The 20,380-nt window shown below is 42.8% G+C and overlaps 1 protein-coding gene across 2 annotated transcripts in view; it reads right to left on the bottom strand.

Annotated features, from left to right (window-relative positions):
- LOC112227943 (t-SNARE domain-containing protein 1) overlaps positions 1 to 20,380 on the bottom strand; it is a 121,599-nt gene that overhangs the window by 48,067 nt on the left and 53,152 nt on the right. For both annotated transcript variants that reach the window (XM_042309855.1, XM_042309860.1), the window contains exons 9-10: positions 13,159 to 13,231; positions 7,003 to 7,085 (exon numbers count right to left, since the gene is read on the bottom strand). In XM_042309855.1, the coding sequence (XP_042165789.1) occupies positions 7,003 to 7,085; positions 13,159 to 13,231 (156 nt within the window). The remainder of the gene's footprint in view (positions 1 to 7,002; positions 7,086 to 13,158; positions 13,232 to 20,380) is intronic.

The following is a 20,380-nucleotide window of genomic DNA, read 5'->3' as shown; positions in this document are numbered from 1 at the left end:
TGAACTGCAGAGATCTACAGCTGAGGTGGGAGACTCTGTCCATAGGACAACAATCAGTCGTATATTGCACAAATCTGGCCTTTATGGAAGAGTGGCAAGAAGAAAGCCATTTCTTAAAGATATCCATAAAAAGTGTCGTTTAAAGTTTGCCACAAGCCACCTGGCAGACACACCAAACATGTGGAAGAAGGTGCTCTGGTCAGATGAAACCAAAATTGAACTTTTTGGCAACAATGCAAAACGTTATGTTTGGCGTAAAAGCAACACAGCTCATCACCCTGAATACACCATCCCCACTGTCAAACATGGTGGTGGCAGCATCATGGTTTGGCCCTGCTTTTCTTCAGCAGGGACAGGGAAGATGGTTAAAATTGATGGGAAGGTGGATGGAGCCAAATACAGGACCCTTCTGGAAGAAAACCTGATGGAGTCTGCAAAAGACCTGAGACTGGGACGGAGATTTGTCTTCCAACAAGACAATGATCCAAAACATAAAGCAAAATCTACAATGGAATGGTTCAAAAATAAACATATCCAGGTGTTAGAATGGCCAAGTCAAAGTCCAGACCTGAATCCAATCGAGAATCTGTGGAAAGAACTGAAAACTGCTGTTCACAAATGCTCTCCATCCAACCTCACTGAGCTTGAGCTGTTTTGCAAGGAGGAATGGGAAAAATTTCAGTCTCTCGATGTGCAAAACTGATAGAGACATACCCCAAGCGACTTACAGCTGTAATCGCAGCAAAAGGTGACGCTACAAAGTATTAACTTAAGGGGGCTGAATAATTTTGCACGCCCAATTTTTCAGTTTTTGATTTGTTAAAAAAGTTTGAAATATCCAATAAATGTCGTTCCACTTCATGATTGTGTCCCACTGGCTGTTGATTCTTCACAAAAAAAATACAGTTTTATATCTTTATGTTTGAAGCCTGAAATGTGGCAAAAGGTCGCAAAGTTCAAGGGGACCGAATACTTTCGCAAGGCACTGTAGATCTGTGAATTGGGTTTTAGGATATATTACAGTAATATTAAAGCAGGGTATTTCTTATGGTGTACATGAGCAAAATTCTGTTAGACTTTTGATAAACTACCCATATAAGAGTAACTGTGTAAGTTATTCAGGAAGAGTAACTGTGTAAGTTATTCAGGAAGAGTAACTGTGTAAGTTATTCAGGAATAGTAACTGTGTAAGTTAGTCAGGAAGAGTAACTGTGAAAGTTATTCATGAAGAGTAACTGTGTAAGTTATGCAGGAAGAGTAACTGTGTAAAATAAATGTATAAAAGCACCTCTCTGAAACAAGCGGATAAATCCCTGACATTGCATGTTGGTAATCTATGTGTGTGTACGGTAGTAGATATGAGGGAGAGGAAAAAGTCAAACAAAAGCCATTAGAGAGATAAGGATATAGGAAGAGGGTTCGGCTGTTGTTGACAACAAATCACTAAGTAGGACAGTGATATTCATACCATAGATATAAAATAAAGTACAGTAAACTGAAAAAGTATGATACAGTACATTAGCTCAAATGTGTGTGTTTATGCTTGTGTGCCCGTATGGATGTGTGTGTACTGTATTTGCTTCAATCTGTAGATAGAGGACTCCTGCTATCTCCAGGAGTGATAATTAGACTTTTTGTCTTTATATGTTGCTGTCTTTTTGATAGCTAGGGCCATCTACTTTAATTCAGGATCGGTGGGTCCCCCACTGGACGGTTGAGCTAACGTAGGTTAAGGTGATTAGCATGAGGTTGTAAGTAACAAGAACATTTCCCAGGACATAGACATATCTGATATTGGCAGAAAGGTTAAAATATTGTTAATCTAACTGCACTGCCCGATTTACAGTAGCTATTACAGTGAAAGAATACCATGCTATTGTTTGAGGAGAGTGCACAGTTATGAACTTGATACAACATTTTGATAAGAAATACAATGGTTCATTGGATCACTCTAAAACTTTGTACATACACGTCTGCCATCTAGGGGCCAAAATCTAAATTGCACCTGGGCTGGAATAATACATTATGGCCTTTCCCTTGCACTTCAATAATGATGGTAGAAAATGTGTTTCTTTTTCTTTTTCTTTGTATTTTCTTTTAGACCAGATCTAATGTGTTATATTCTCCTACATTTATTTCACATTTTCACAAAATTCAAAGTGTTTCCTTTCAAATGATATCAAGAATATGTGTATCATTGCTTCAATGCCTGAGCTACATGCAGTTAGATTTGGGTATGTCATTTCATCGCGGGTGGCACAGGGGCTACTCATTTCTTCTAGGTGGAGATTTTCTATTTTCTTCCTCACTCACCTGTCCATCTCCTAATTTGAATTCCATGCTGTCACTGTCACTTGTCATCTCAAGCTTAACATTGTTGTCATCTATTGCCCACCAGGTGCCCTTAAAGAGCTCCTCAATGAGCTTGACATCTTGATAAGTTCATTTCCTGATGGTGGATCACCACTCAGTCCACTGGGCGACTTCAAGCTCCCGACGTCTGCCTTCGATTCATTTCTTTCAACCTCTTTCTTTCCCCTCCTTTCCTCTTTTGACCTCCCCTCCCCTCCCACTCACATGGCAGGCAATGCGCCTGACCTAAACTTTACTAGATGCTGTTCGCCTACCGCAACCCTCCTCCAGGTCTCTAATCACTACTTTGTTTCCTTTTCTGTCTCCCTTTCTTCCAACCCTACCCAGAAGGTCACGTGGTCGCAATCTTTGCTCTCTATCTCCCTCTACTCCAGGTTTCGTCATCTAGGTTTGGCCTCAGGCCCAATTTTTTCTGAGCTAATAGTTGGCGGGCCATAACATAATTAGTATATAATGCTAGCACAATTAATTGGTCCACACTACAAATTAAACTAAATGTTTAATAACACATCTGATTAGTACATAATAAACTCAGTGACAACAACATAATGAATTCTGTAATTTAAACAGGTTAAATCTGCAGTTACAAGGAAGATGGAAAACAGTCGTGGATACGGTGGAAAAACTTGGAAGCTTGATTTTGACTTGTCATCTGGAAGGCTAATGCACGTCAGCACACTGAAGAACGACAGGCAGAGGGACCAGACAACTTCTCCACAAGACTTGAAGACTACAGCATGCCCAAGGATATCATTGCGTTTGTACATGATCCTCTCACATTCCGCCCAGGTGGAGAATTCTCCTCCCTTGCTAAGGAAATGATACCCTTGCTGGATGAGTCCCCAATTCAAACTGAGCTGATTGAATTCCAGACTTCGAGCCATCTCAGGGATGCACTCAGGAGTGCCGAGTCCTTGTGTGTGTTTCGTGTGGAATGCCCAGAGGGATACAGCACAATAAAGAAACTTGCATTTTATGTGCCAACAATGTTTGGATCAACGTACACCTGTGAGTCCTCATTTTCCTCTATGAACGCAGTATAGATTCACAACTGGAACCGGTTTTCGCATAAGTCAATCGAGGACTGCCTGCGCATCAAAATCACATCCATCTCAGGCGACATCTACAAGATCGTGTCCGAGGGGAAATGCAACTCTTCCCATTGAGTGGCCTACATGACTTTAATGAGTAAATACTAACATTATTGTGAGTGCTTATCCAGGGATAATTATGTCTCAGGCTGACAGCATTTTCTGTTTGTTATGTTGTTACAAGAGCACGCTATACCGATACAGAAATTCAGATACAGACGTTGCCTTTTTTTCTTTCAATTATTGTTTTAGGTAGGATGCTACAGTTTTGGACACTTGCAATTGTAAGTAGGACTAATGAAAAACATCCCACTTATATTAGGACATATATTTTTTTATTGTGAAAGATGCTGTTAAGCCTCATAGCCTACCTCAGCCAGTTAAGTTATTTTATATAGACTTAGGCTTGGAAGAAATAGACTCCAATTAAGCCCTCTTGTTATTTGTAAAGTCAATTTAAAATTAAGATAATATTTTCAGCATCAGGCACTGTTTACCTCATATTGATTTTCTTTTTGTTATATTGTTTTTTAAATGAAAATAATATTAATAATTAATTTGTTGGGTCAAATAATATTGCTGATTTGGCCCGTAGGCCGCCAGTTGGGGAAACCTTCTCTACTTTCTCTTCTTCTATCCTATCATCTCTCCCTTCTGCTAAATCCTTCTCCCTCCTGTCTCCTGATTCTGCCTCTATGACCCTACTCTCCTCGCTTTACACATCCTATGACTCTCACCGTCTCCTTTCCTCCCTGCCAGCTCGGCCCTCCCCTCCTGCTCCGTGGCTGAATGACTCACTGCGAGCTTACAGAACAGGGCTGCGGGCATCTGATCAAAAAAGGAGGAAAACTAAACTTCCGGAGGACTTATTATCCTTTCACTCCATCCTCTATACCTTCTCTTCCCCTGTATCCGCTGCTAAAGCCACTTTCTATCACTCTCAATTTCAAGCTTCTGCCTCTACCTCTAGGAAATTATTTTCAACCTTCTCCTCCCACCTTTATCCTCCACCCCCTCCCCCTTCCTCTCTGCGAATGGCTTTGTCAACCACTTTGAAAAGAAGGTTGAAGACATTCAGTCTATTTAGTACACTTGTCCCACTCACACAAAACTACCCTAAACCTTGACCTCTTTCTCCAGATTATATCCTGCCTGCTCAACCCCATTCCCTCCTCCCTTCTCCAGACACTCTCTGGAGACCTTCTCCCATTCCTCACTTCCCTCAAACTCATTCCTTACCACTGGCTGTGTCACCTTTGACTTCAATATGGCCAGAGTCGCTCCACTTCTCTGGAAACAAACACCTGATCCCTCTGACGTCAAAAACTACAGTCCGGTATCCCTTATTTATTTTCTTTCCAAAACACTTGAGCATGCTATCTCTGACCAACTCTCTCCCTAGCTCTCTCAAACTATTTTCTTGACACGAACCAGTCAGGCTTCAAGACGGGTCACTTACACTGCTCTTCTCTGTGTCATAGAGGCTCTCCACACTGCCAAAGCTGACTCTCTCTCCTCTGTTCTAATCCTCCTAGATCTATCCGCTGCCTTTGAGATGATGAACCATCATATCCTCCTCTCCACCCTCTCAGGGCTGGGATTTTCAGGCTTTGCGCAGTCTTGGATTGCATGCGACCTGGCAGGCCGCTCCTACCAAGTGACGTGGAGAGGACCTGTGTCTGCACAATGTGCTCTCACTACTGGTGTCCCCCAGGGCTCAGTTCTACTATATCCGTAGAGTACGACCCTACATCACACAGGTAGTGGCGTAGGTCCACTTGTCATCTCCCATCAGGACTATTGCAACTTGCCGTTGACTGGGCTCCCCGCTTGTGCCATCAAACCCCTGCAACTTATCCAGAACACAGCAGCCCGCCTGGTGTTCAACATTCCCAAGTTCTCCCATGTATCCCCCTACTAGCACTGCCTTTACTGATAGCTACTTTATTGAGGAAAAATGTACTTACTATGACTGATACAGTATATGGGGTTGCCCTACCTAGCTATCTTAAGATGAATGAACTGTAAATTGCTAAATGACGTGTGTGTTTGTTTGCAAACAGTATCAGGGTCATAAAACCTCACTGTGTTGGATAGAAGCTATCTACTACTAGCAACAGAAAAGGTGACCTTTTAATGAACCCAAAAACACTTTTGTCAATATATAATTTAGGATAGCCAGAGGGCTACACACTACAGGCCTATGCTACCAACACTGACTTCTTAGCCCTACTGTGATATAATCCAAGCAAGGATGACAAGGGGGAAAAGTATGACATAAAACCGCTATGAAAGAAAATGACCTTGGGCATTTTGTGAATTGAGAGTCACTCAAAAGAAATCAGAAAGAAATTATAACAAATGAATACTTAATTGCAGTCTACCGTCTGATGCACATTACTAATGTATTTCTGTTCTTAGTCAATAAAGTTGTACAATGAAATTGAAACCTCATAATCATTATCTTGGTGGAAGAAACAGTTGTTTTTGGAATTGGAGTTCAGTGTTGGTATATCTGTTTGATTTTCCTATTAGACTCCAGGCTACCGTTTTACTGTTTCAATCAATCCAATTAATTTAGCTAACGGCAAAAGCTAATCAAATATGACATGAAAATGTGATCTTTATTGTTATTTCCCACAGCATCGTAATGAACGCAATAAAGTAGTAATGAAATAGCAAGCCCTGTTATTTGAAATCATGTTTGTCCTACTGATTCTGTATCAGCATGACACCTGAAAATCTCTATTAAAATGTAATGTCAGTACCAGTAATACACAGACATGACAATATACAGGAACTGCATTTAGTTGACATAAACGCCTGCCCGCACACCCGCCTGCAAGTACATACAAGCACATACACAGACACACACACACATATGCACACACACGCACACACACATCACTGAACCTTGTGGGGGGAATAATCAGAATTAGTTGGGTAACATAGATAAGATGTTTTATTTTCATTATATGCTTGTGAGTTACTTCTCATCAGAATGTCTATTTTTGGATAATACTGTTGGCCGGTTGCAGTTCTCTGTTCTCTGTCATTGGGTAAGTTACTTGGGCCGCAGAGAGGGGAGGGGTCAAGCTTGTCTTCATATGTAAACATATCTTTTAAACCAATTATATCTTGGCTCCACAATGTCTGTGTGCCAGTCACTGTGTCTCTGTGATCTTGTCCAGGAGGGGTGTATTTGATATATGCCTGTTGATAGGTTTTGTTTTATGGTTCTGAGAGCGAGATAAGAACATAGTTTAGGAGACAAAGCTGAATGATAATTTATAGCCAATGCTGTCTGGCTATGTGTGTCTTTGCTATAAAGGATCTCAGTTGCAATGTGTAAGGACTCTCAGAGAATTCATTGATAGACACTGAATTGATCTGAGAGTCACAGGGTTGTGATGGAGCTCATATAAATAAAGATGGACTTTATGATAACTCTGACTTGTGTGTGGTTTGCTCTCATGATTAGGTAAATACAGGAAATTTCCACTACAACCTGCACAATGAAACGAGGACACTACTGCACCTGGTGATGGCTGGCCTTTGCTAGCTCCTGATTGGCTGACTCCACGTTGGATGTGGTGGTCTGAATGTAGTCCTCAATGCTATCTGAAGAGACATAAAAGCATTGTAAATATAATGATTATACTTTATAGCAACATAGATATATTCTATAGCAACACAGTACATGTCCCCCAGTTTAGGACCTTTTCTTACCAGGTTGAAGCACACTGGGTACTCTTTCATTCTATAGCTTCTATGGCTTCGACCGGGAGTCCCATGGGGCGGTGTACAATTGGCCCAGCATCGTCCGGGTTAGGGGAGGGTTTGGCTGGCCGGGATGTCTTGTACCATCGCGGTCTAGTGACTCCTTATGGCGGACCGGGTGCGTGCACGCTGACTTCGGTTGCCAGTTGTACGGTGTCTGACACATTGGTGCGGCTGGCTTCCGGGTTAAACGAGCAGTGTGTCAAGAAGCTCTGCGGCTTGGCAGGGTTGTGTTGACTCCCATTTCTGAGTGTCAAGATTAGGTTCTGAAAAGAATTGACTCCTAAGATTCAGTATTTTTGGAATGGAGGAGATTAGTTGCCGTACTTCCGAGAACACTTGCATCTTTAAAAAATAAAAAATGTAAAAAAATTGTTTTATTTGACCCCTTTTTTCTCCCCAATTACGTGGTATCCAATTGGTAGTAGTTACAGTCTTGTCTCATCACTGCAACTCCCGTACGGACTTGGGAGAGGCGAAGGTCGAGAGCCATGCGTCCTCAGAAACACAACCCAATGCACATTTAACCCGGAAGCCAGCCACACCAATGTGTCGGAGGAAACACCGTACACCTGGCGACCTGGTCAGCGTGCACTGCTCCCGGCCCGCCACAGGAGTCGCTAGTGCGCGATGAGACAATGATATCCCTGCCGGCCAACCCCTCCCTAACCCGGACGACGTTGGGCCAATTGTGCGCAGCCCCATGGGCCTCCTGGTCGCAGCCGGCCCCGACAGAGCCTGGGCTCGAACCCAGAATCTCTTGTGGCACAGCTAGCACTGCGATGCAGTGCCTAAGACCCTTGGGCCACCCGGGAGGCCCCACACTTGCATCTTTAATAGTGTGCTAGCGAGGAATGGAGAGAGAGGGGAGGGGCACAGTATAGGTTGGTCGGCCATCAGGCAGACAGAGTCAGAACCGTGCACTAGGCCTATCTATCGGAAATCAAAAGCTGTATCTCACAACGGAATTCTGTATCTCACAATATCTTGGCTTGCAAGAATGAATAGGCTAAGATATTGAGATGAGCGAGATACAACACTTGGCTCTCACACAGTCACACACGGTATCTACACATGTGCACACGGGTTCACTTCACACTGTTCACAGCGTGGTTGCAAGTGGACCAAAACAGCAGAGAAGTTGAGCCTCGCAATTCAACACTCTTAGTTGTTATGGAAATTGACCCACTATGCTGTTTACTTTCTGCATCTACGGTTAGTGATATTTCTTCATGTTAAGGATCCCAATTTTGTTTAAATGTTCACACCCCTACACCATAGCATACAGTATTTGTGTTGTGGTGCCATTATGTGAGCAATGTGAAAAAATATTCCACATCCTCTTTAACATGTACAGTTACACTTCTATTTAATTTCCTAGAGAGGCTCAATGTGGGGTATCTTCTGCTCATTTCCTGTCTCTCCATTCGCTGGTCCTTGTGTCTTTGGCCTGCGTCGACTGAGCTGTGTGTGTGTGTGTGCGTGCGTGCGTGGGTGCGTGCGTGCGTGCATGCTGTTTTCTGTGTGATTGTGCTTGTATGACACATTCACACTTTGAATGGGTGAACTGGGTACACACCGTTCCTTTGCACACACATTGGTTTGCCTTGAAATGTTTGATCTTACTCAGAAAGTGCATCACCTGCTGTTGTAAACACATACAGTGACAGATGGAGGAAGGTGGAAGTGGAGGGAAAGCGAGAGAGAAAGAAAATGTTCTATTTGATAAGCCCCTCATAATATCTCATCGCTCCGATTGAGCTGCTCGTATGATGTCACGATCAACTTCCTTGAGTGCACTCTCCTTGGTCGTGAAGCTTCGAAATCTTAGAATAACGCACAACTGTGTTTATGGATAGACCAACTCAGCTGGATTTCTCTCCTTATTTACATAATCACTTGCACAAGATCATTAATAAACTGGAAAAGGATGCACACACATTCTCTGTCACCACACTGTAAATAGCGTCACGTTTGATCGAAGATGTAGCATATTGAGTTTCGATGGTGCACAACATTCTAATTGAATATCTATGTTTAATTACTTCCTCATTGGCTGTCACCACAGTGACGGCTTGAGAATAAACTGAGAACGAAGCTTTCAAAAGTCATACTCCGTCATACATTTCATGACGATGTCAACCAATTATTAGTATTTGAATAATCCAAATGACTTGTCTTATTTCAATGCACACCATAGTAACTATAGTTACTGTAGCCAGTGAGAACTAATTCAAACCTAAATCCAATTATATTCCCTATTATAAACAAATGTTTGGTTCACTGCCCATCAATGCAGTGCCCAACCTCAAGCATGCAGGACACAAATTCACCTCTCTCTCTCTCTCTCTCTCTCTCTCTCTCTCTCTCTCTCTCTCTCTCTATGAGTAAGGAGGAGGTCAGCAGGATGACTCACTTCTGAGGGGAGTGAAAAGAATAGAGCCAAAATGTCCAATAGCAGGGGATGGAGTTGAGAGAGCAGCAAACTTGAAAACCATGACCGCTGACGTGAAGCTTGTTGGTAGTGCAAGATATTATTGGGTTCTGTATGGCTGACTGTGAATAGATATGAGTGTATGTGTGTGTGTGTGTGTGAGAGAGAGAGAGAGAGAGAGAGAGAGTCACCATGGCCATTATAGCTTGTGTACATCTCTTTGCATGTCAATCACATCAAATGAGTTTGGAGGAAATTAAATATTGATGCATTTCACATGTACTCTATCAATCAATATGTGAACATTGGACACGCAGATACAGATGATGATTCTTAATCTGATCACCCTGTTGCAAGTGTAATGCATTGGAGGTTTAAAAAGGCTTCTGAAGTTTGTAATTTCCACCTGGAAATTTCATTGTTGATTTTCCATTAAGGAAAAAAAATAATCCATCAATTATAATCACCATAATAATTCACATTTCCTCTTGCTATAGGGTTATTTTCTGGCTCAAATTAATATCCTACATCTGTAGTACATGGCTTGATTATTTGCACAAAGAATCATAACCCAGATAGTATGCTAATACAAGGAGCCAATTGAGCCACATTGGAGACAAGAAAACACACACAAATGTATCACTCCATCTCCCGCACACACACACACACACACACACACACACACACACACACACACACACACACACACACACACACACACACACACACACACACACACACACACACACACACACACACACACACACACACACACACACACACACACACACACACACACACACACACACACACACACACACACACACACACACACACACACACCTCCGTAAGCCTTTTCTTCCCTCACACCATGTTCCACTAATTATGTCTTTGATATGCAAGACATTTCTAGGTAGAAAAACATCACATCAACAGGGAAAAGCATGTCAAACATGTTTACAACTCATTTTCGACAACACCACATTCTCAATGTATTGTATTATAAGGACATGTAAGTAAATGTCACTGAATCAAGACATAATAACCTTTTATCTGAAAACCACTGTATTCCTCTGGTTCCTCCCAAAGACCACAAGATTGAACACAGGCTGTACTATAACCACAATGAGACTAACACAATACTTAGACAGTAAAATAGATGAGTGCACCACTTTACCTTTGAATGACCCAAGTTCACTCGTCCAGCCTCTCTATCTCTCTCTCTGTCTCTCTCTCTGTATCTCTCTGTCTCTTTTGTTGCTGTTGATTCCATCAGTTCTGGCACAGCGTGACCTGTGTTTTTGTTGAGTGTTTCACCCCACGGAAGCAGAGGCTTTGTCACAGAGAAGCTACTTTCAACTCCACACCCTCTAAAAAGCACTAATCCAAACTTCCTGGGTTTGCTGATTTCTCAATTTACCCCTCTACCGCTCCCCCGCTGCTCCTCTGGACACCTCCACATGCCTCAGCCCCCTTTCCCCCCTAAAGCCCCATCAGCTTATTCAGACCCAGCTTTTATTATACACATAAAAATACAAATCTCACCATGTGCACAGCAGCTACAGAAAAGCAAAACTGGCAATTTACCTGATTCTATTTCAAGGTTGAATGGGAGAGAGAAACATTATGTCTGTGGTCCATAATGGATGTGAAAAAGACTACAGCAGTAGAGCAGTACAGCTCTCAGGTACTTGGACATAGCACCTTCACTCTGTATACTGGTGAGCTGAACACCCTCTCACAGGTACCACCTCCACCATCTCTTAAAGCCATCATGTTCATCGTTACACACTCTAGCACCTTCCCACCACATCAATGTTCCACTTCCCTCTGTATCCACAGTCTCAATGTATCCACAGTCTCAATGTATCCACAGTCTCAGTGTATCCACAGTCTCAATGTATCCACAGTCTCAGTGTATCCACAGTCTCAATATATCCATGATGTATACCCTCATAATCATACTAAAATATATCCTCCCTATATCCTCACATGAAGGACGACTACAGAAATTGAAGAGACATAAATCTAATGAGATTCTAATGGCATTTTACTAGTGTATTCAATTTCATCAACAATTGACATTTAACTTCTTAGAACTCGCCACTATTTATTTCCCCTTATTTTCCCTGTGCTCTGCATGTGAGAGAAATGAGAAGGGACACTGAATTTGAAAAGAGAGATTTCCTCCTGCGTGTTCACCTCAGAAAACCCTCTCTCTAAAGGCCAAACAACAAACAAGTCTTATTTCTGTCCTAACGCACATAGTCAGCACCATCCAGAACTTATCTAGGAAACAAAAGTGCCATTTGTTTAAATATTCCCTTCCATAAGGCTGAACATTATTCACTCTAAATGTTAAGTACCCTAATTATGGATAGAATCTGGGATAAATTGTGTATTGCTCTCCAGTTCCTCTTTGTTTCTCGCTCATTGCCTGTTGCCTGCTCTCTTGTAGCATTGCGTCTGTGAGAGTTGGAAACTTGGCATGAGTCTAAAGTATAATTCAAATCAAATTAAATTGTTTTTGTCACATGCGCTGAATACAACAAGTGCAGACTTTACCGTGAAATGCATACTTACGATCCCTTTCCCAACAATGCAGTTAAAAAGTAAGAACATTTGAAAATAGATCAAAAGAAAAGGTCATCGTACTCTAGATGGATTAAAACAGCCATGCCCAGGGCCACTCTACCACACAATGGACCAATTAGAATAGAAGAAGAAGAATTTTCCTTCCTTTATGAGATCTCAACCTCGGACACACATGCACGCACACAAAAGGTACACACACATACCAGAGACACATGTACAGCAGAATTTGGTTTGGCACACACACTGATATGCACAAGTATGATCAGTCATGCTGCTTCCTTTATGCTTCCCTTGTTCCTCTTTCTCTCTCTTCCATCCAGTCTGCTGCAGCATCTGTACACACCTCCACTCTCCTGTCCTCCTTTCTCATGTTTTTCTCTTTCGGTGACTAGTGTTCCATATCATCCCCCCTATCTCCAGTTCATCTCTCTGCAGGGTGATGGTGGTGTTGTTGTATCTCTCTGTCTGTCTGTGCGTTGAACCACACTTTGCCTCTCTCTGCCAAGTCTAGATCAGCGCTGGGTTGCAGGACTTGTTTATCAATAACAGAAGACTGGGACATGCTCTCCTGTCCTCTAACCATTGTTGTTTTTGTAACCCACCTGTCTCTCAAGCAAACCTTTACTAAGTGTTAAGGTTCAAAAGTTGGTTTGATGGGAGTCCTGAGGTGATTAATTAAGTCTGCCAGCTCATGACGAAAAAGATGCTGTAATGTTGGTCAAAATATCAAAGGGTTTACAAAGATACAGAGAGTAAAAGACAGACAATAGTAATAATACAGAGTAATATGCAGCCATGGATGACTGCACACAGGAGCTCAGGCAATCCTAAATACACACACGCGTACACACAAACACACACACACACACACACGTGATGTCTCACCTATGGCATCTCCCTGCTCGTGCACCATACTGGCCAGATCTCGTATGATTTGGCTGACATCCAACATGTCCCTCTGTAAAGGAAACAGACAACGAAGGGTTAAATAAATACATTCTACTCTAGAGGTCATGGGCCATCCGCATTCCGGGGCTTTCTTCTTCTATAGTCCCGATGGATTCCCCAAAATAGACAGGGATATGTAAGTCAAAAAATTAAACAATTTCAGGAAATATCTCGAAACTACTCTCTGAGAAGTCAACGGCTCAATTTCAGCCGTTTTTAAAAATCTAAATATCAAATCATTTCTGGGTAACAATAAGTACTGTCATTGTTTTCAATGAAAATGGTCAAAAATAATCAAAAATAGCTTTGTAGCAAAAAGCATTTAGCATTGCCAGCATTGCCAGGCAGGCCAAAACTCCACAAATGCAAAATTAGCTGAAATTTCAAGCTGTCTTGTCAAACAGCTCTTACACTAAAAGGGTATTATCATCATTTTCACAATTTCACAGTATTATTCCAACCTCATATTGTGGAAATATTTATAAAACACAGCTAATCTAGTTTTTGACTGCACTGCCCCTTTAAAATCCACCACGCTAAGCCCATTAAAAACTAAATGTACATTTGTGTTTCATATAAAACTATTTCAATGTGTATGGACACAGTAATTGATAGTGTTGTTCACTTCTGTTTTCGTTTCAGTCAGCGTGTAGTCTGGCCACTGCAGAGAGAGAGAGAGAATTACCACACTGGGTGACCTGCACTTTTTTCCCTCCTCGCCAGTTTCCTGGCTTTGAATCGGTTCACTGTGTATCAGCTCAAAGCAATATGAAGGCGTATAAAACCTCTGTCTATCTCCCTCTCACAGGTCCCCCTTTCCTCCATTATAGCACCATGCAATCACAGCTGCGTTTGTATAGCCTCACCCACTGGGCCATCCATCACAGGTGTCTGATATTGCTGTGGAAACTGGCAGCAGCCATCCTGGCTCTTGGCAAACACCATCTGGTTGAATCCAAAATGGCCTCTGGCAAAACCTCATGACGCTAAAGACTTTCTTGCTGCTTTCGTTTGGGCAACCCTCTCCATCACACAGGAATAGAATAACAACACATTTATTTTACCTGGCAAAGCCGTTGCTGCCAATCTCAACTCAGTTCATTACAATGACAGAATGCTATGACAAAGTCATGAGTGAGAGTGTGAGCAGAAGAGAGAGAGAGAGAGAGAGAGAGAGACTAGCCTCACTAGCCTCAGCCCTCACCTAAACTTAAAAACAACTAACAAAACCTCATCCAGAGACATCACTATTTCACTGAGATTAGGGTTGGTTTGGCGATGCTGATTGCTGTTGGAGACAGAGTGGTCGTTCCACCAATTCAGTGCCTTTTAAGAAGTGTAACTGTGTCCAAAAAATGTTTGATTTCACCTAATGTTAACATTCTGTCATAAAGAGCACATTTCCAACTTCATAAAAAAGGTAAAAGAGGTAAAAAAAAAAAAATTACGATAGTAAGTCCTGATTCAGTGCCAAATAAAGTAACAGGGTTGACCGTAACAGGGTTGACGATTTAATTTTAAATCAGCCATGAATCCATGATAGGGAGAACGGAAGCTGGTTGTGTGCAACAAGGAGAGGCAATTTAATGCAAGTTTTACCAAAAAAAAGGTAATTGCTAAAACATTTCTATCCTGCCTGTCTACTTCTAGCCTGCCTATTTGTTCAGATCCCTTCCACCCTGGGGGTAGAGTGGGAGTGGACAGGCTTAGGGCCAGATGTGTGCCCTTTTCCATATTTTATAGGGTTATATTAAGCTCATGGCCACTCTTCCACCATTGGCCTCCCAGCGCCTGGTTCACTCGGTTTTAAACAGGAGGTCCTCAGTCTACCCACACACCCACACCCACACCCACCCCACCAACCATACATAATGTCCCACAGAGAGGGTTGACCCATGCTGGGATGGGGACAGGCTATGCTCCATATGCTCTGGGGCACTTCCTGTACAATTTGAATTAATTATCAACAGACAAAATAACAATGACCTCAAAAGACAACCAGAGTCCTTTGAAATACAAATGTTGGGAAAAGATTTTAAGGTATTAAGAACTGGAATCCTACTCTTACCCAAGTCTATTCATAGTTGTCCTACCCTGATCTGTTTCACCTGTCCTTGTGCTTGTCTCTACCCCCCTCCAGGTGTCACCCATCTTCCCAATTATCCCCTGTGTATTTATACCTGTGTTCTCTGTTTGTCTGTTGCCAGTTCATTTTGTTTCGTCAAGCCTACCAGCGGTTTTCCCTCTGTTCCTGTCTCGCTTTTGTTCCTGTTTTCTTGTTTTTCCCGGTTTGGAACTTTTCTACCCATCGTCCTGTACCTTTGTCCCACAACTCTGGGTTACCAACCTCTGCCTGACCTGATCCTGAGCCTGCCTGCAGCTCTGTACCTTTGTCCCACAACTCTGGGTTACCAACCTCTGCCTGACCTGATCCTGAGCCTGCCTGCAGCCCTGTACCTTTGTCCCACAACTCTGGGTTGCCAACCTCTGCCTGACCCGATCCTGGACCTGCCTGCAGCCCTGTACCTTTGTCCCACAACTCTGGGTTACCAACATCTGCCTGACCTGATCCTGGACCTGCCTGCAGCCCTGTACCTTTGTCCCACAACTCTGGGTTACCAACCTCTGCCTGACCTGATCCTGGACCTGCCTGCAGCCCTGTACCTTTGCCACACTGCTCTGGACTATCGACACCCTGCCTGTCTTGACCTTTTGTTTGCCTGCCCCTGATGCTGTAATAAACATTTACTTCAACATAGTCTTCATTTGGGTCTTACCTGAAACGTGATAGTAGTCTTGCTAGCAATTCAGCTCCTCTTTCATAAATCATGGTGGTGAAGAAATGTCCCATGTCAGTTTGTCTATAGTATGCAGTGGTGTAAAAATACTTGCAAGTTCTACTTAAGTAGTTTTTGGGGGTGTATGTACTTTACTGTTTATATTTTAGAATACTTTTACTTCACTACAATACTAAAGAAAGAAAAAAACAAGAATATAAGCAATTTGAAATGATTTATACTTTTACTTTTGATACTTAAGTATATTTAAAACCACATGCTTTTATACGCTTACTGAAGTATTTTACTGGGTGACTTTTACTTGAGTAGGTATATTTACTTTTAGTCAAGTATGACAACTGGGTCATTTCTCCACCAATGAGAGTATGTCAAAGTCACGGGAGTCAGTAGTTTGACTCGTCATGTCAATACTACATATGTTATGGTGTTTCTGTGATGCAATAGACAGTCGACAAACAGAGCTCTTGTAAGAGGCAGAGGGGCCTGTATTTGTTTCATGTGAAAGAAATGTCAGACAGATGCAGACATCAGTTCCATCTGACACAGAGGCCACCGTAACAACACCAGACACACAATTAAACTGCACGCTGAGATAAAGGAGACAAAAACAAGCGGCTGATTGACAGGTCCGCCGGTCGCCACCGCTGTTCCATTCCTCATGTTCCTGAGGTCTAACAAGAGTCTGGGTTGGGATGACACCGCCAGAAATTAGATCTGACGATTGGCTGATATGAGCATTGCCATGAGAGATTGCAGGTTGAGTTGATTCCAAAGGCTTAGAGGTGAAGACAAGACCAGTCGATTGGCTGATAGTGCTTTAGTGCACACTAAGTAAGGAGGAAGTGGAAGAATAGGACTGTATTCTCCTCTGTAGAAAGCTGATGTACCCTGTGGGATCCATCCCAGTCATGGCTCAGATATAATATGTTACCAAATGTTAAAACGTGAGGATCAAGATCACAACGGAAAGGAAATTGTTTGCCCATGATGTTTTTGAACTTTTCATAGGACACTTTTTAGAGACTTTTTTTGAGCTGGTTTGAGAGGGCAGACCTTGTCGTGCTGAGATGAGGGACATCCGAAGCCATTGAGGAGACAACAAATGCATGGTCCCAAACAATGATTCCGTTTTCAAACAGGACCAGCAACACTCTAGGAGGACATGAATATGCTGGAAATGAAGTTCCTGTGAGAGTTAGAGTTGACCAGGTGTAGAGATCACCTCTGGTGTCTGCGGAGTAGAAGGAACTCAACTGTGGGTTAGTGAAGCAAATAATACCCTCCTCCTTCAGGTAAATGATAGCAGCACCAGAAATAGGACCTCATTGGGTATGCAGCTCAGCCACTACCAACGAACGCAGCCACACGGCTCAAAGCACTGATGGGTGGCTGGCATGGGCACCGCCCCCCGAGGAGGAGGCTGGGAGATTCAGGGCTCGCTCTGTCACCCTCCAACAGGTGAGCCACCCACCTGTCCTTTGTGTACCAGCATACCTGTCAACCAGACTGGAACAGATGGGAGGAGAGAGAGAATGAGAAGAGAGAGAGAGAGAGAGAGAGAGAGAGAGCAGAGAGAGAGAATGACGGAAGAGAAAGAGAGATAATCTGTTGAAATTTTCTATAAAATCGATACTTTTTGTCTGACTGAACATAGATGGGGTAGTGCTATGTATGTTGATTCTCAGGTGCAGACAAACACTGGTTGAAGAGATGGACCAAGTCATTACTGCCCTGCCAGGTCTGTTCTCATCCTGGCACCTTGAGATGATGTTGTATTCACCCTGCACAGTCACATGACTCATCATCTGCTGTCAACACTGGTCATTTTCTCCTCTCTTCTTCCCGCTGCACGGTCACTCATTTTCTCATTTTGAAAGGACGGCTACTTCTCTTCTTTGAAAGCTCAGCGCCAGTCCATTTTCTGCTATGACTTTCAGTCTTGACTTTCAGTCAATTTGAATAAAACACATAAAACATGATTGATGTGTCACGCCCTGATCTGTTTCACCTGTCCTTGCGATTGTCTCACCCCCTCCAGGTGTCGCTTATTATCCTCACTGTATTTATCCCTGTGTTTCTTGTCTCTCTGTGCCTGTTTATTTTGCCAACTCAACCAGCATTTTTCCTAGCTCCGTTTTTCCAGATTCTCTGTTTATTCCTAGCCCTCCTGGTTTTGACCCTTGCCTGTCCTGACGCCGAACCCGCCTGCCTGACCACTCTGCCTGTTCTGACCTCAAGCCTGCCTATCCCCTTGTACTGTTTGGATTCGGACCTGATCACTGAACCCTTGCCTGTCCTGCCCTCGAGCCTGCCTATCGCCTGGTATTGTTTGGACTCTGACCTGGTTTATGAACTCTTGCCTGTCCCAGACCTGCCTTCTGCCTACCCCTTTTGTTATAATAAATATCGGAGCTCAATCATCTGCCTCGTGTCTGCATTTGGGTCTCGCCTTGTGCCTTTATATGATGGATCGTGGCCTTTCTCCCTGTCATTATCAATAGTTGAAAAGGAATCTTCCGTAGACTAGATACAAAGGCAGTTTACTGTAGCTGTCATCACCATAACATGAAAGTACCTTGAAATCACCAACCCCTTAGGACAAGGCATTACAACACTGAAGATCATGTAAATCCATTCTACAACCATCTAGATACCTGGCGGATGAAAGTGTGAACCAACAGACCTCTCTCTCTCTCTTTCCTCCACCCTCCCCTTCTCTCCCTCCTTTTCTCTTTCTCTCTACCATTCTCTCTCTACCATTCTCTCTTTACCATTCTCTCTACCATTCCCTCCCTCCCTCCCTCCCTCCCTCCCTCCCTCCCTCCCTCCCTCCCTCCCTCCCTCCCTCCCTCCCCTCCCCCTCCCCTCCCCTCCCTCCCTCCCTCTCTGATAAATGTGTTAAGCACTGATTGAAAATTCTCTGCATATCTAACCACCCCAGCCCAAAGGCATCGGGCAACCGGACACGGTGTCACTGCCACAGCAGAAAAACTGTTAAGCAGATTTACGTGCACACTTACTGGTGAAAAGAAGAGGGAAAACGATGACATTTTCCCACATGCACTGTCTTTCAAGGGGCTGGAACATGATATGTGTCTTTTTTGCCCTTGCTGAATAAACGGTTTAGAATGTAAAATCAAATGTTGCCTTTCCTTCAGCTGTCCAAAGACCTAAAACCCCAGAACACACACGAAAGAGTTACACATCACATGAACCGAAAGGCAGCCAGAGGCCAGAATGACAATATTTAAGGGGGTTTATTTACATTTTAAGGTTTCCTGTTGCGGGAGTCCTGGTTGCTGAAGGTTTGTGTTGAGGTTGTGTTGTGTTGTGATTTATATTGTGTATTTATTACATTCATATTGTGATTTATTTTGTTTGTGTGTCTCCATGATGAGGAGGATACTGTTTGTCGTTGTGATTTCTTCCTCCACAATACGGTCAATTTTAGGGAGGTGTGTATTTCATATGCATAGCCTTTTATGGTGAGGTTACCCGTCCAAAATTGTAATCAGTAACGTAATTAATGGATTACCCAAACTCAGTAACGTAATCTGATTATTTTCTGTTACATTCGAAGAAGACAAAAATATCCATCAGACACATTTGGTGTGTCATCATAGTGGTGTCTGACTTGTGGTCAGACTCGCTCATTTGGAACAAACTTTAACTTGAGCCTTTTTTCAATGCTGAATTGAATATCATTGAGAAAACAGGAAGGTGTTATAACATATTTTTTCACAAAGATCCTTTCGGAATTTAAAAGTAATCCAAGATGTAATCATCTAGTATTTGAAAAGTATCTGTAATCTGATTACAATATTTGTTATGGCAATGTGACTGATTACAGTTCGTTTTTTGTAATCAGATTACATGTAACTGATTGCATATAATCATCTGGGGATCCTGCAACATCCATGGAAGTCCCACATATTCCTATGGGTCTGTGCTATGCAGACCATTGATGTTGCAGTTTGTTCCTACACATACTGCAAAATCATGTGCAAGATTTAAATCAATCTGTTTTTGTTTTTATGACCACACCTGAGAGCTGCATCTAGCGCATGCTATCTCTGTGCGCTGCATGTAGGGGGCGCTACCTACCTCCAAGGGCAGAGTATCAGATTCACTGTCCTGTGGATGCATTGGTAGGAGAGACACGCTTTGCCTTTTTTTTACCTCTTCACAGGGCCAGGTGTTGTATTCAGATTCCCCTTGAAAGCTGTCCTCTGCCTTGCCCTGAGCTTTTTTATGAATTCATTTTGATGAAATGATCTTCGTTGAAGACGATCACGGTGTGTGTGAGGGGCAGCTGGGAGCTGACAGTATAGATGGTAAAGGCAGAATAAACCTCCGCCACC

The sequence above is a fragment of the Oncorhynchus tshawytscha genome, linkage group LG03 (genome assembly GCF_018296145.1).
Source record: "Oncorhynchus tshawytscha isolate Ot180627B linkage group LG03, Otsh_v2.0, whole genome shotgun sequence".
NCBI classification, from domain to species: domain Eukaryota; kingdom Metazoa; phylum Chordata; class Actinopteri; order Salmoniformes; family Salmonidae; genus Oncorhynchus; species Oncorhynchus tshawytscha.
This window is presented reverse-complemented; position numbering and strand designations above follow the sequence as displayed.